Source organism: Pantherophis guttatus, chromosome 3 (genome assembly GCF_059756535.1).
Source record: "Pantherophis guttatus breed Tessera chromosome 3, ASM5975653v1, whole genome shotgun sequence".
NCBI classification, from domain to species: domain Eukaryota; kingdom Metazoa; phylum Chordata; class Lepidosauria; order Squamata; family Colubridae; genus Pantherophis; species Pantherophis guttatus.
The window spans coordinates 215,773,324-215,787,080 of NC_142065.1; the positions used below are offsets into that span (position 1 = coordinate 215,773,324).

At 54.7% G+C, this 13,757-nt stretch overlaps 1 protein-coding gene and 1 long non-coding RNA gene across 7 annotated transcripts; one reads left to right on the forward strand and one right to left on the reverse strand.

The window, feature by feature from the left end:
- Positions 1 to 298: 298 nt before the first annotated feature.
- On the forward strand, positions 299 to 13,757 carry PUF60 (poly(U) binding splicing factor 60). Of its 6 annotated transcripts, none has more exons than XM_034420059.3 (11): positions 299 to 524; positions 4,254 to 4,349; positions 6,443 to 6,532; positions 7,181 to 7,231; positions 9,223 to 9,384; positions 9,465 to 9,557; positions 10,346 to 10,559; positions 10,643 to 10,833; positions 11,389 to 11,533; positions 12,902 to 13,137; positions 13,325 to 13,757. In XM_034420059.3, exons 1-11 carry the CDS (start codon positions 357 to 359, stop codon positions 13,622 to 13,624), a joined length of 1,746 nt encoding a protein of 581 aa, XP_034275950.2. In that variant the 5' UTR covers positions 299 to 356; the 3' UTR covers positions 13,625 to 13,757. The 6 variants fall into 6 exon arrangements, with proteins under 6 accessions (XP_034275950.2, XP_034275949.2, XP_034275951.2 ...); XM_034420058.3 differs by having other exon boundaries at positions 357 to 524; positions 10,319 to 10,559; XM_087891479.1 differs by having other exon boundaries at positions 518 to 2,006.
- LOC148115001 (uncharacterized) lies at positions 10,132 to 12,904 on the reverse strand. The gene is made up of 2 exons (XR_015733625.1): positions 12,259 to 12,904; positions 10,132 to 11,699 (listed from the first exon to the last, which is right to left on the reverse strand). It is a non-coding gene; the product is annotated as an uncharacterized LOC148115001 (long non-coding RNA).

Below are 13,757 nucleotides of genomic sequence, written 5' to 3' on the forward strand. Positions count from 1 at the left end.
TCCTTAGGACACGGCGGGAGCGGGGCTCGCCCGGGAAAGGTCAGGCAGAGCGGGGGCTCCTCCCGGGGCTTCTCCGACCGCAGCTGCCTTTTCCCCGCGCGGCAGCCTCCTCCGCCACGCACGCGCGCCCTTCTCTCCCAACCCCCAACCCCCCCTCCCCCGCATTAAAGCGCCAGCAACCGACGCTCCGCCGGCTCTTGCCGCTTCCCCCCCCCCCCGCGCCACCCCCCTCCGACGGGGGTGGGCGGGGCGAGAGAAGCGGGAAAGGCTCTGGCCGGAGCGCCTCCTTCACGAGGCTGTCCCCCCCTTAAAGGCTCCGGGTGGCGGGAGGCGCGGGCCAATCAGCGAGCTCGCGCATGCGCCCTTTGCTCCGGAGCCGTGTCGCGTTCGCCCGGCCTCCCGCCGCCTCGTTCTCGCGAGAACTCCGGAGCTTGGTGCTCGAGGCGGCGGCGGCGGCGGCGGCGGCGAAGATGGCGGCGGCTGCGGCGACCACCACCACCACCACCACCGCGGCGCTCTCTCTGGTAAGCGGCCGCGCCTGACCGGTCGGAACGGAGGAGAGCCGCGTGAAAGAGATGCGGGGCATCCTCGGTTGAGCCGCTGACGGGGCGTGAGGCGAGGGGGGCCCGGGACTACATTTCCCAGCCGCCTCGCGGCACTCTCCGCCTCGCGCGCCTCCCCTCCCCCCCTCCTCTCCCGCGGGCGGCCAGCCAGTCCGGCCTCCTGCCCCGTCCCCCCCCCCCTTTCCCGGGGTTGCCCGAGCTGCGGCCAGACGGTCCGGGTCAGCCAGGCAGTTTCTGGAGCCAAGCCGCGCCCGTCCCGGAGCCCCGAGGACCGACGCGCCTCCCGGATGGCTGGGCGTCATCGGCCGGCTGAGGAGCCCATGCCCGCTCCGTGGAGAGGTTGCATAGGCCGCCACCCACAAGAACCCCCGGAGAAAGAGGCGCCCCCACCCTTCGCAGGGCCCCCCGAGGGGATGCCGGAAGCCGGCCTGGATGGGACAGCGGCCCTTGGATGGTGGGAGGCTTTGGTCTGGGGCCGTCCCCGACTTTGTAAAGGCTCCAGGTGATCCGCTTCTCTCTTCTTCCGGGGCCCCTTGTGGTCCAGCAGCTTCGCCCTAACCTCCCCCCCCCCCACGGACTGCCCGATAGCAGCTGGGTCCCGAATGGCTCTGCAGGAGGGTCACACGGATGGCTTCCAAAAGGTTCCCCCCCCCACCGGCCCGGTTCCTGCCACGGGGGTGTTCACGAGCATTTGGATCCAGTCTCTGCTCCTTTTCAGGGCAGCTCTTCAAGGCCGGGTGGGAGAGGGGCCAAGACCACCGGCTCGTGGGCCAAGGTCCACTTGCTTAGAATCAGCAGATTGAAAGCTGTGCCAAATAAAGACTGTGAGGCGACAGTTTTGATGCCGTTTCAGACTTTTTCTAGCTGATTTCTAATCAACAAAGGCGAATATTTTCTCTGCAACATTCTCTACTAAGAACTCACAATGGTACTCCACGGATAGTCTGGCCATCTTTCCCTAGATGGTCTGTATCATAAAAAGTGAACCTTGAGAAATTGGAAGAGGTTCCCTGCATTTTCAGTTTTACCTCCTCCGGATTGGGCCTCTGCACAACCTGGCTGGTGGAAATGGCCAGGCAGGGAACTGGGAGCTGGATTCAAGCTGTGGTCAATCCATTTGAGGGAAGGCGAGGCCTCAGAAGTCCTGGAAGAGGGGCAGGTCCTTCCACTCCTCAAGGAACTAAATCTGAATCCAGCAGTTATGAATTACTTCCATTATGTCTCAAATACTCCCCTTCTTGGGGAAGGTTAAGAAAGAGGTGGGACTGCAGTTACAAAAGCCTCCAGAGACAGTTTGGTTTCATTCCTGATCATGGGATAGAATCTGCATTGGTCCCTCTGATGGTTGACCTGTGGAAGATGATGGGAGGCCTCCCAATGGATTGCTATGCTGCCAGTCACAGCATCCTCCTGAACCTCATCTGAGGACTGAGAGTTTCTCTGGTAGGTCCACTCCTACCTGATGGTTTCTTTTGGGAGCAGCAGAGGAAAGAGTAGTTGCTAGATTCTCTGTTATGGAGGGTCCCAAAGCTTTACCTTTAACTCTATCATGTTTAACTGTTACTTTAAACTCTCAGGAGAGGTCATATGTTAGTTTGGGGTGAGTTATTATCCGATACATTCTAAAAATGCCCAGCACTGTAGTACAGCACCACCCTGGGCCCAATTACTCCTATAATCTCCCCACCCCCAATCTTTTCACCTCTCCCTCCCTTGGAGGTAACAAACACCTTTGCAATGTCTGAAAGCAGAAATCAAACTTCCAGTGCTAGAACCTGGTGAATGCATCCTTGGGATCTAGAACTGCAAAAAACTTAACCATAGTTGTAGGTAGTAGGACATCACAGCAGGAGAACATTAATGGAAAAAGGAACCCAGAGCTCAAAATGCCCAGCAACAGTTAAAGACAAGATGTCAGATACCGCAGAAGCTAGACAAAGTAGTTACTCACTTGAAACAGGTCCAGATTACTTTGTAGGTAGTGTGTGTATTGCCTGGTAGGAGGTCAAGAAAGTAGAAGTGCAGAATGAATGGTGGTTGCAGAGATTTCTAAGAGCCACCAAAAGGGCTTTGGGTTAGGGATGAGCAGCAGAAAAGGTGATTCAGAGGGGAACGGAGCATGAGGGTCTCTTCAGATCCACATCACTGGCTTTTAAAGGCATTGAAAATGATGGGTGGTGGAGGTGGGAGAAGGAATCGTGTGTGAGCTATTCAAACAGAAAATAAGGGAAATTATTTCTCTTTGGATTTTCCAATTAAAGAGGATGTATTTCCCCTGAAAATTGTGAAGGCCAGAATGAAGGGACAGGACTAAAATCTGAGGCTGATAAATGCATGATTAGGAATATAGGTAGTCCCCACTTACCGCCTCATCCAGCCACTCTTCAAAGTTACAGTGGCACTGAAAAAGTAGGTTCACAACAGGTCCTCAAACTTCCAACCATTGCAACATTCCCACAGTCACGTGATCACAATTTGGGCACTTTGCAAGGTGTCTTTACAATGATAATGGTATCCCACGGTCATGTGATTGTGACAGCAGTCTTCCAACAAGCAAAGTCAGTGGGGAAGCTGGCAGGGAGTTGCAGATTTGGTGTGTGTGTGTGTCATATGAGGAGGTTGTGTTTAATGATCCAGAGTGGCTTGCTTAATGACTACAGAGGGACTGTTGTGAGACCAATGTGGCCATGTGATGTTTCACTAAATTACTTTATCACTCAGTGATGGTGTTCTAGTCCCAATTCTGGTTGGTAAGTGAGGACAATCGGTGCCTTTTTTCCTCCTTTCAATGGGTTAAATCAGTAGGAAATAGCTGAACATCTGGATGATCTCTTATGTAATTGCTGAGAAATTCTTTGTTGTTGTTGTGAAGTCGTGTCCGACCCATCACGACCCCATGGACAACGTTCCTCCAGGCCTTCCTGTCCTCTACCATCCTCTGGAGTCCATTTAAGCTCACACCTACTGCTTCAGTGACTTCATCCAGCCATCTCATTCTCTGTTGTCCCCGTCTTCTTTTGCCCTCAATCTTTCCCAGCATTAGGCTCTTCTCCATTGAATCCTTCCTTCTCATTAGGTGGCCAAAGTATTTGAGTGAGAAATTCTGCACAACTGCATAAAGCAAATCACTAGCCAGAATGACTGTTGCTCCTACCTTGAAGGAGGAGGGTCTTGAGAACTGCTGCACCCAAACTTATAAGAGCAGGTCATAGAGATCTGTGAAAATCTTTTAAGGCTTGGGGAGATTTCCAGAAATCAGCAAGAACAAGCTGTGCTGACAACACATCCCAGGATGTTCTGATTAGCACACTAATTAAATAGAATCCGTCTAAATGGGTGGCTAAGACCTCATCATTAGCTGCTGGTCAGTGGAGGGGGTCTCTAACCTAGGTATTTCAAAGCTGTTTGGATGAGAAGGTGGAAGGAATCTTGTGGGAGATGCCGGTTAACTGTTGAAGGGGCAGCTCCGTACACGCCCTTCTGTGGATCCCAGCTGGGAAGAAGTGCTACAGGCACTCTAAAGAGACCCAGGGAATGTCTCTATCAATTTAAATATCAAGCAGATTATTTTGAAATTACTATTGGCCTGTTTCCCCTGCCCTCCCCCGCTCAATGAAACGGCCTCCCAACCCAATCTGCATGGATCTCCTTTGTTCAGGCAGGCTTTCATGAGCATCTCTCCAATTTCAGGGCACCGAAACCGTCAAGGTGGAAAATGGGCAGAGCACGTCAGCCAAGCTGGGGCTCCCTCCTCTTACCCCGGAGCAGCAGGAGGCCCTTCAGAAGGTGAGCAGCTTGACCAAGGTCATCATCCAGCCCACGCATAGCCGGGTGGGTGGGTGGGTCGGGAGCATGGGCAAGGATCTTTTCTCTTCTGGGCAGAGCCCCACCAGAAATGTAGTGCCGCCCTCCACAGGAGTGGGCTGTAACCAGATTTGGGGATTTCACCCAGCTATTCAGTGAGGTGCTAACAGATGCAGAACAAATGAAAAGGCATTAACATGGCTTAGCCCAAATCTGTAATTGCATGGATGCCTAGAAAGTTGGTTCTTTTAGGGCAAGTGTGCCTCGCTTTTTGCTAATGGCTGTTGAGTTAAATTCTGCGTACATATGTATGTATTGCCGACCCACCCCACTCCCATTGTAGGACTAAAATCCAAAACAACTCAGGATGGACACCCCAAGTCCCTCAAGTACGAGCCTGTAGTACAGTGGACTAAAGCAGTGTTATTAACAGATTAACATCTGCTGCTTGCAATTACTGCAAGTTCAAATCTCACCAGGCTCAAGGTTGACTCAGCCTTCCATCCTTTCAAAGGTAGGTGAAATGAGGACCCAGATTGTGGGGGCAATAAGCTGACTTCGTATAAATATACAAAAGTATGAAGGCTATTGCTTAACACATTGTAAGCCGCCCTGAGTCTCCGGAGAAGGGCAGCATATAAATTAAAGCAAAAAAAAAAAAAAAAGTAGCTGGGGCCAAACCCTTCCTGGAATAAAGCAGCTTTAACTAATTCTTGGAAAATTAAACGGGATGAGGATTGGCATAAGAAGACCTGCCCCAAGTACTTTAGCCTCTTGTTCAATAGGGCTGGGCGGGCAGAGGATACTGGACTCTCAGCAGAGAACCGGTAAAAGTGTTTCCTGTGTGCGACGGTTGTAAATTCCATGTTGGAATCAGCAGGAAGTGTATTGAAAATGAAACGGTTCCCAGAGGAAGGACTGGGTGCTTGAATCGTGCTCAGATTTCTGCCTATTTCTCAGATCCCTCCTACTTGAGAAAACAGTGACACAGCTGGGGAAGGTGCATGAAAAATAACCAACCTTATCAGGGAATTGGGCTATTCCCTCTAGGAAAAGTGAGAGTGGGTCCTTTCTTAGCTCAGGGGAGAGGCACGTGCGGCACTGGTGATGTAGATAGTGGAGGGGGGCCATCTCCCTCTCCCAATGTCAGAACTGGGGTTGATGCATGGTACCCCGAGGTGAGGAGGAGAGTGCTGCTGCTTTACCAGCTGGCAGGCACTGACAGGAGAGGAGGCTGATGGCTTAGCCCAGGAGAGGTGCTGCTGGGCTTCCTCAGGGCATTGAGTAGGTCCCAGGGGACCCTACAGGCTGGGCCAGAGCTCCAGCTTCTGGGGGGCCCCAGCAGCCAGGCGAGTGTTCTGGTCTGGCTGGCTTGTGGAGCAGCTGAGGTGAAGGCCAGGCTGTCCCAGAGTCTTACTCCCAGGTTTGTGGTGGGGGTTCCCTCAAACTACCGCTGGGCGAGGGTGTCCTTGCAGAGACGGTCCCTAGGGGAGAAAGCGATCCCTTCAGGAGGACCAGCTGTGTGAGGCCTGTCCCCTTTTACTGTGAAAATGTTAGGAAGCTAACTTTATATATTAAAACACTTAGATAGGCAGCCACTATCTTATATTGAACTATGGGTGGCTCCCTTACCAACAATTAAAATGGCACCAATGATAAAAGCAACATAGTACATATCTAAGTATACAGTTCTAAAGCTCTCATTCCTATAAAACCTTTAACTGAGAGAAACAGTGCACCATAGGACATCTGTTGTTGAATCAAGGAACCTCAAATGGCTAATGTACAGAATGGGTCCAAGATCTGGGATGCACAACTGCCATGGAATTGAAACTTGCCAAACTTTAGAAAACATTTTATGACATAAAATTATAAGGCATTTTACGACATAATAGAAAACGCTTCGCCTGGCCTAATAGGGGAGCTGGTGGGGCTGATGGAGGGTGGGTGTGTGGGTGTGAGCAGGAAGGCCGCCTTGTCCCTGATTCAGCTGCTGAGTCTCTTAGGTGTTCCGGGCCAGAGGTTTGCCAGATTCTGGTCTCTGTGACTTTGGTTTCTCTCCTCTCTCCTGCCAGGCCAAAAAATATGCGATGGAGCAGAGCATCAAAAGCGTCTTGGTGAAGCAGACGATTGCCCACCAGCAGCAGCAGCTCACCAACCTCCAGGTGAGGCCTTGCCAGGACGCCCTTGCCTTTGACACACCCTCCCCTCCCCCCTCCCCTCCCCTCCCCAGGGCAGCCCCTTATGCACTTAGAGCCACTGCCAGCCCCGAGATCTGCCTGGAGTGCTGCCTTTGGCCTGCCATGACCTTCTAGGCCTAGACATGGCCGCCTGTGGAGGGAAGCTTAGCTGCCTGGAGAATGAGAGAGAGTGTGAGAGAGAGAGTGTGAGAGAGAGAGAGTGAGAGGGGGGAGCTGGCGTGGGACGCAGTAGTCGGCCTCAGGCAGGGAGGGGCAGGGAGTGTCTGGTCTTGCAGGGCAGTGGGAGGGGGGCTGCCAGCTGCTGTCCAAGCTCCTCTTCCTGAGGAGTTACAGGATGGGGTGGGGGTGGGGAAGATCAAAGCCCTTGGGGCAGCTCTGGCTGCTGCGGGTGGGGGTGGGGGGGCTGTCCCTATAGCTAGTGGTCTGCTGAGGGCTAAAGACTGTCCTGGACCTCCCTGCCTTGGCTGCCCAGGGTCGGCCGGGGATGTTCGCCGAGGAGGAGGCAGAGGCAGGCAGGCAGGCGAGGCCTCTTTCTCCCGCTTGAGTTTTGACAAACCCCGTGGTAGTGTGCTCAGCTCCCACAGACTGAACTCTGTCTTTACTGTCTTTCAGATGGCAGCAGTGACAATGGGCTTTGGAGATCCTCTCTCACCTTTACAATCGGTCAATAGACACATTCACTTCTTCTGGGCACTGGGTCTTAGTCAGGGCCTAGCCTGGGGGAGGACGTAGCTGTGGCCTCCCTCTCCTGCCACCCCCCTGCTCTGGATATACCCCACCCCCACCCAGCCAAGGCCAAGTGTAAGCTCCCAGTGGAAGACCTTGGGCTGGGGGCAGCTGGGATCCCTGGAGGCACTGGGCAGAGAGAGAGAGAGAGAGAAAGAAAGAGAGAGAAAGAAAGCATTAGTCTCAAGCAGCGGGAGAACTGCCTTTCTAGGGATGCTGAGGTTTTGGCCTCAAAGTAACTGCCAAGGTAACTCGCCAGGGGGCCAGCGCGGGATGCTAGAGGCTGGGGGCTGGGGGCTGGGGCTTGGCCGGCTCTCCTAGACGAGTGGAAGAGTGCTAGGAAGAGGGGCTGCTGGCTGGTACTGGGGCAGAAAGGTGGTGGCCGCGGGGCCTGCCTGCCAGGGCACAGGTCCCTCGCTTTTGGAGCCAGCGTATGAAGTCCAAGCCAGCAGGAGCAGGCCCCACCCTCTCCCGGGAGAGAGGTGCCCCCACTCTTCCACCTGAATGCTAGCAGTGTGGCGCACCCAGGCAGGAGCCAGAGGTCCCCCGTAATGTGCTGGTGGATCTTGCACAGGGCCCCAGCTCCTGCTGTGCATCGGGCAGGCAGGTTGACCTGGGTTGATCCTCTTGGAGCTGTTGAAGAGTCCGGCTCATTGGAGCAGCTCTGAGGTTAGGCTACCCAGGTCCTCTGAGTTCTCCTGGCACCAGAAGGATGGACTTAGCTTAGTTTCTGTGGGGCAGGTGAAAGAGAAGCACGACTGGGTGCCCACCTCAGAACAGCTGCTCAGCCTGGATCTGATTCTGGGATGCTAGATGGACGGCTGGCTTGTCGGGGTCAGGGTTGGGGCGGGGGCGGAGCAGGTAGCCCAAATAGCCAGACAGCCCCCATGGGCTTCGTTGTAGATGCCCATTTTCCCTCTCCCTAACTCTTTGCTCTGCTGGCTCCTGAACGCTGGGAGTGTGTGCCCTTCGTTGAGTTTGTCCAGTGGCGCTGGCTGTCCTGATGTGCAGCAGAGAGCCTCTTCCTGCAGAGGGTCCCTCATCTCTCATGGGGAGCAGTGAGACACCCCCTCCCCCAGAATTGTTTGGCAGGGAGGCTGAGCTTGGAGGCATTGCCTGGCATCCTCCCAACGCAGTTCTCTCCAGGGTTGGGGAGGGACGGAGTAGCAGGTGTGCCCCAGAGAGGGAGCAGGGAAAACGGAGGTTTCCTAGTCTTGTAGGTCCCCCTCCCCCCCCACACACACACTCATGAGAAGTGTTGTGGAACTGCTGCAAAGCCCCCAAGGTGCTCTTGGCTGTGATGTACAGCCAGCCAGTATCCCCAGCTGGGTGGGCGTTTGCCTCTAAGGAGGACAGGAGTAGCCTTGTTTTTTTTTCCAGCTCCAGAGAAGCGCTCCAGCGGCTTGTCCTGGGCCTGGCTGTGCTGCCAGGCAGGGGAGCTGCTGCCCGGCCACTGAATCATAGCGGTGAATCTGGATTGTAGGCTGGTTAGACTTTTGGCAGAGGAAATGGGTCATCGCAGACCTCCTGCCACTGTACCTCCTTGGGACAGTGTCAGATGGTCCCTTGCACCAGCTGGCCTGGCCCTGAGAGAAGGCTGTTGACATGGTGGCCATTGTTTGCTCCCAAAAGGCGCCTGCCGAGAGGAAGAGGCAGCGTCCTGGGGTGGGAGATGTTTCAGGGGAAGACAGAGACGAGGTGCCCGATCTGGATCTCTTGCTGTGTGGGGGCAGAATGGTGGGGAAGGACCCTTTGGGGTGGCAGAGGGTTGATTCCTCTGGCCGAGGGAGAGGGTAAGGGTGGGCTGGGCTAGCTCCTCCTCGGGGAGACCCCCCCTTGCCACTCTGGAGCCTCCTGGGGAGGGGGGCACGGGAGAGCTGCCGGGCTTCCCTCCTGCTCTGACCAGCCAGACCTTCTCTCTGATACAGATGGCAGCGCAGCGGCAGCGGGCCCTGGCCATCATGTGCCGGGTCTATGTGGGCTCCATTTACTATGAGCTGGGAGAGGACACCATACGGCAGGCCTTCGCCCCCTTTGGACCCATCAAGAGTATCGACATGTCCTGGGACTCTGTGACCATGAAGCACAAAGTGAGTGTGACACCTGGCAGGGGGGGCAGGGTGGGTGGGTGGAGTGCCTGAGCTTCACGCCCCCTTTTCTCCTTGGCCAGGGCTTTGCTTTTGTGGAATATGAGGTCCCCGAAGCTGCTCAGCTGGCCCTGGAGCAGATGAACTCTGTGATGCTCGGAGGGCGGAACATCAAGGTATGTGGACCTGTGAGCCAGAGACGGCTGTGGCCACACGCCTGTTTTTGCGTCCTATAAAGGGGGGGAGCCGGACTGCCTGCCTGCCCCAGCTGCTATCATCTCTCCAGCAGGTCTTATTTAGAAGCAGGCCGAGTGCTTTGCCCAACGCCATCCATGGCCCCTGAACTGCAAAGGGTTCTCCTCCCCCATAGTGGGTGGGCCGCTGGTCTGCCTGCCTGCCTGCCTGCCTGCCTGGCGCTTGCAACTTGCTTTGTGCAAGGAACCCTGGGGAGGGCTTCCAAAGCCAGCTTAAGAAAACTTCCTTGCTGTATTCCCATGACGTGGGGTGCCCAGTGGGAACAACGAATCAGAACTGAATGCAGTGACTGGCTTAATACAAGAGCGGCCCAGGTTCCCTACTACCTCATCTGTTGTCATGCCAGGGTTAGTGAGATGGAGGGGCCGGGCCATGACCGAGAAGGTCCAGGTTCACCTCACTGGCCGCTGACACTTTCTCATCCCAACCTACCTCACGGGGTTGCTGTGGGAAGAATAAAATTGGCAGCAAGAAGAAAGACAGGATGTAGCTTAATGAATAAATCTGGATGTGGGAAACATGTTAACTCACAGTTTGCTGAATTGCGGTTAACAGAATGTTGGATGGGCTTGTAGAAACAAGATAGCCGCCCCCCCCCTCCAGCTGAGGATGTTGACTAGGCCAAGTGCCCCCTTGGCAGGTGGTTGAGAAGCTGGTGCTCTGGGGGCCCGGGGGTGCCCAGAGGCCCTCACGGGTCGCCTTCCTGCAGGTGGGGAGGCCCAGCAACATTGGCCAAGCGCAGCCCATCATCGACCAGCTGGCAGAGGAGGCTCGAGCCTTCAACCGCATTTACGTGGCATCGGTGCACCAGGATCTTTCTGATGACGACATCAAGAGTGTCTTTGAGGCCTTTGGGAAGATCAAGTCCTGCACGCTGGCCCGGGATCCCACCACGGGGAAGCACAAGGGCTACGGCTTCATCGGTGAGCCCTGGGGCTGGCTACTCTGCTGCTGAGGACCCAGAGCCAGCGGTCAGTGCTCCATGTTGTTCTTTCTGTCCACTCAGAATACGAGAAGGCCCAGTCCTCGCAGGACGCCGTCTCTTCCATGAACCTCTTTGACTTGGGGGGCCAGTATCTCCGTGTGGGCAAAGCGGTCACTCCGCCCATGCCTCTGCTGACCCCAGCAACCCCGGGAGGCCTGCCCCCTGCAGCAGCCGTAGCTGCAGCTGCTGCCACGGCGAAAATCACCGCTCAGGTAAGGAGCAAGGTCTGGGGAGCGGAGTTGGGGGAGGAGAGGGCTTGAGCTAAGGGGAGGAGGCAGCAGCCCTTGCCCTAGCTGGATTGGCCTTCCTGCTGTTCCCCTCTCCTTGACCAGCAGCAGCGGGGCACCAGTCCCAAGTCTGAGGGCAGCCCGCATCCTTTTTCCTCTGCAAGCTCCAGCAGGCTTCCACCATCTGCAGCAGAGAGGAAGGCAGGGGAGGCAGTGGGGCTCTAGGGGCTCAATTTGTGTAGGTGCTCTGCAGGCCCCTCCTCCCTCTGCTGCCATGGCTTGGTTGAGCCCAGCTGATGTCTCTGGGGCTGGGCAAGACCATCAGGCAAGCAAAGGCGAACACTGGTCTGAGGTGCCCCTCCCATTCCAGTGGGCCCACAGAAGGTGATTGCTGTTTACCTCCAAAAGAGGCGCCCCCAGCACAGCTTTTCTCTCTCTCTAGGGGAGCTCCTGGCTGTGGGGTTCCTCGCTTGGACCTTGGGGTACAGAAGCAGCCCTGTGGCTGCAGAGGCCCTAGCAGAGCTGACTTTTCTCTTGTAGGAAGCTGTGGCAGGGGTGGCGGGTGCTGCTGTCCTTAGCACATTAGCCACCCCTGGACTGGTGACCCCAGCCCTGACCCTAGCGCAGCCCTTGGGGGCCTTACCACAGGCTGTGATGGCAGCTCAAGCTCCAGGCGTCATCACGGGTGAGTGGCTTGGCAGCTGAAACACCCTCCTCTTGCCGTCTGGGACGAGGGAGGGAGCTGCCCTGCGTGGGGGTGCTTGGTGAAAAGGTCTCTGCCTTTGGCCCAGCCGTCGGGTAGAAAGAGGATGTCATCCCCGCCTTCTCTGTCTTCCCCATGTCTGTTGTGTCTGTGAAACAAAGCGAGAGGAGAAGCTGCTACATCCTCCTTGGAGAAAGAAAGGGTGGTCTGGCCCTGAGGAGTTTTCATAGGAACGAAAGGGCTGCCGGCTGGTGCCAGCGAGGTTGGGTGGCGCTTTACACTCCAGCAAGGGAGGATGAGCTCTTCTCACCCACCCACCCTTTTTCGGTTAGGTGGTAGAGCTCTGTAACCCTGAGTTGGTCATCTTAGCTAAAAGGACCCTCTGCTTGGGAACCTCCTTTTGGGGCTCCTGTCTGGCCAGGTGGGAAAGAGGATCCTAGCTTGGAGAATGCCGAAGGGGGTCGTTGCTCTTGGGGGAACCATAAAACCTCTTGTCCTCCTCTCTCCTGGTCTTTGATTTGCACTTTCTGTATCCAGTGGGGTTTTGGCTCCAGAGCATTAGAGGAGGGTCTCTTTCAAAAGCCTTTGACAAATTCTCTAGCAAGGGAGAGTCTATTGCATGAGCCACATTGATATTTTCTGTAGCAATTTGAATCATTCTAGCTTTACAAATCTTATGGAGAAACAATTGGCCTCATTGATGTTACCTGTTACTGGTCTCTCCCTGGGCTGCTTCTGTCTCCTCCTCTTCCCCTCTGCGGCTCTGCTTGGGCATCCCCATTGGTGTCCTCTTGAGTTCTGATGGTTGCTCTCCCACCTTCCTCCCTCCCTCTCCCCCTTACACCCAGTGATTATGTGGTCGCCCTTTGGGTGCTCAGCAACACAGCTGCATTTATGGCTATTTTGCCCACTTCCGGTTTTCAGCAAAACCGCATCACAATGAACAATCGATTTAATAACCGCTGCAAAAAGTGACCGATCCATTTTACGACTTATGACTGTAATAGGCAGGCTCCCTTACAGTTGCGACTCGAGGACTGCTTGTCTTTTCTTCCTCCTTTCTGTTTCTCTTCTCTTCTGTGGAGTGGAAGGATGGATGAGGGGTCTTGAGCTTTTTTCTGAAAATTTTGCTCCTTGTTGACACAACTGCCCTGCGGTTGATTGCTAAGCTTGTTGTGAGTTGAGAGATTGCCCATTTCTCTAAATCTGGGTTGATCACGTGTTGACCTGGTGGGATTACCATCCTTGTTTGAGATGCATTGGATATTTTGTTTAGCTTTGGGTGTGGAGCATGAGGGCATATGGGCAACTAGTTCTTTTCACATACTTCAAAATGTGTTTTTCCTCCAGGTGTCACACCAGCTCGCCCACCTATTCCTGTCACTATTCCCCAGGTGGGTGTGGTGAACCCCATCTTGGCCAGTCCCCCAACACTAGGCCTGCTAGAAGCCAAGAAGGAGAAGGAGGAGGAGGAAGTTTTCCAAGAATCTGAAAGGCCAGAGATGCTCAGTGAACAGGAGCACATGAGCATCTCTGGCAGCAGCGCCCGCCACATGGTGATGCAGAAGCTTCTCCGGAAACAAGAGGTGAGTTCTTCAGCAGTGCTGATGGAAGGGCTGCGTAGGGTTAGCCTCCAAACTGAGCCTATCATGGAAGAACGGTGGGCAGCCTCCAACCCCAGTGATGGAACAAAACAAGGCTGGCTGGAAGGTAATTCTCTGGAATGCCTTGAGTCCTGGGAGGTGACGTTTCCCTGTTTCTTTCTTTACACAGTCAACAGTGATGGTTTTGCGAAACATGGTGGACCCCAAGGACATTGATGATGATTTGGAAGGAGAAGTAACAGAGGAGTGTGGCAAATTTGGGGCTGTCAACAGAGTCATCATCTATCAAGAGAAGCAGGGCGAGGAAGAAGACGCGGAGATCATTGTCAAGATCTTTGTGGAATTCTCCATGGCCTCAGAGACTCACAAAGCCATCCAGGCACTGAATGGGCGCTGGTTTGCGGGCAGGAAGGTTGTGGCTGAAGTGTATGACCAGGAGAGATTTGATAATAGTGACCTCTCCGCATGAACTCTTTCACAAAGACTTCTCTTTCATTTTCCCCAATGACTCCCCTTCCCCATGTTTTCTGGAATATTTTTGGACCAGCATTATCCTGTGTTGTACACGTAGTTGTTGGTAAATATGCCAGGAAGAAAATCCA

Coding starts and splice junctions, on each gene's coding strand:
- PUF60 (XM_034420058.3), top strand. CDS start 357: ATGCGCCCTTTGCTCCGGAGCCGTGTCGCGTTCGCCCGGCCTCCCGCC. Junction 6,533..7,180: donor AGCAGCTCACCAACCTCCAG/GTGAGGCCTTGC, acceptor ACTGTCTTTCAG/ATGGCAGCAGTGACAATGGG. Junction 7,232..9,222: donor CTCTCTCACCTTTACAATCG/GTCAATAGACAC, acceptor TCTCTGATACAG/ATGGCAGCGCAGCGGCAGCG.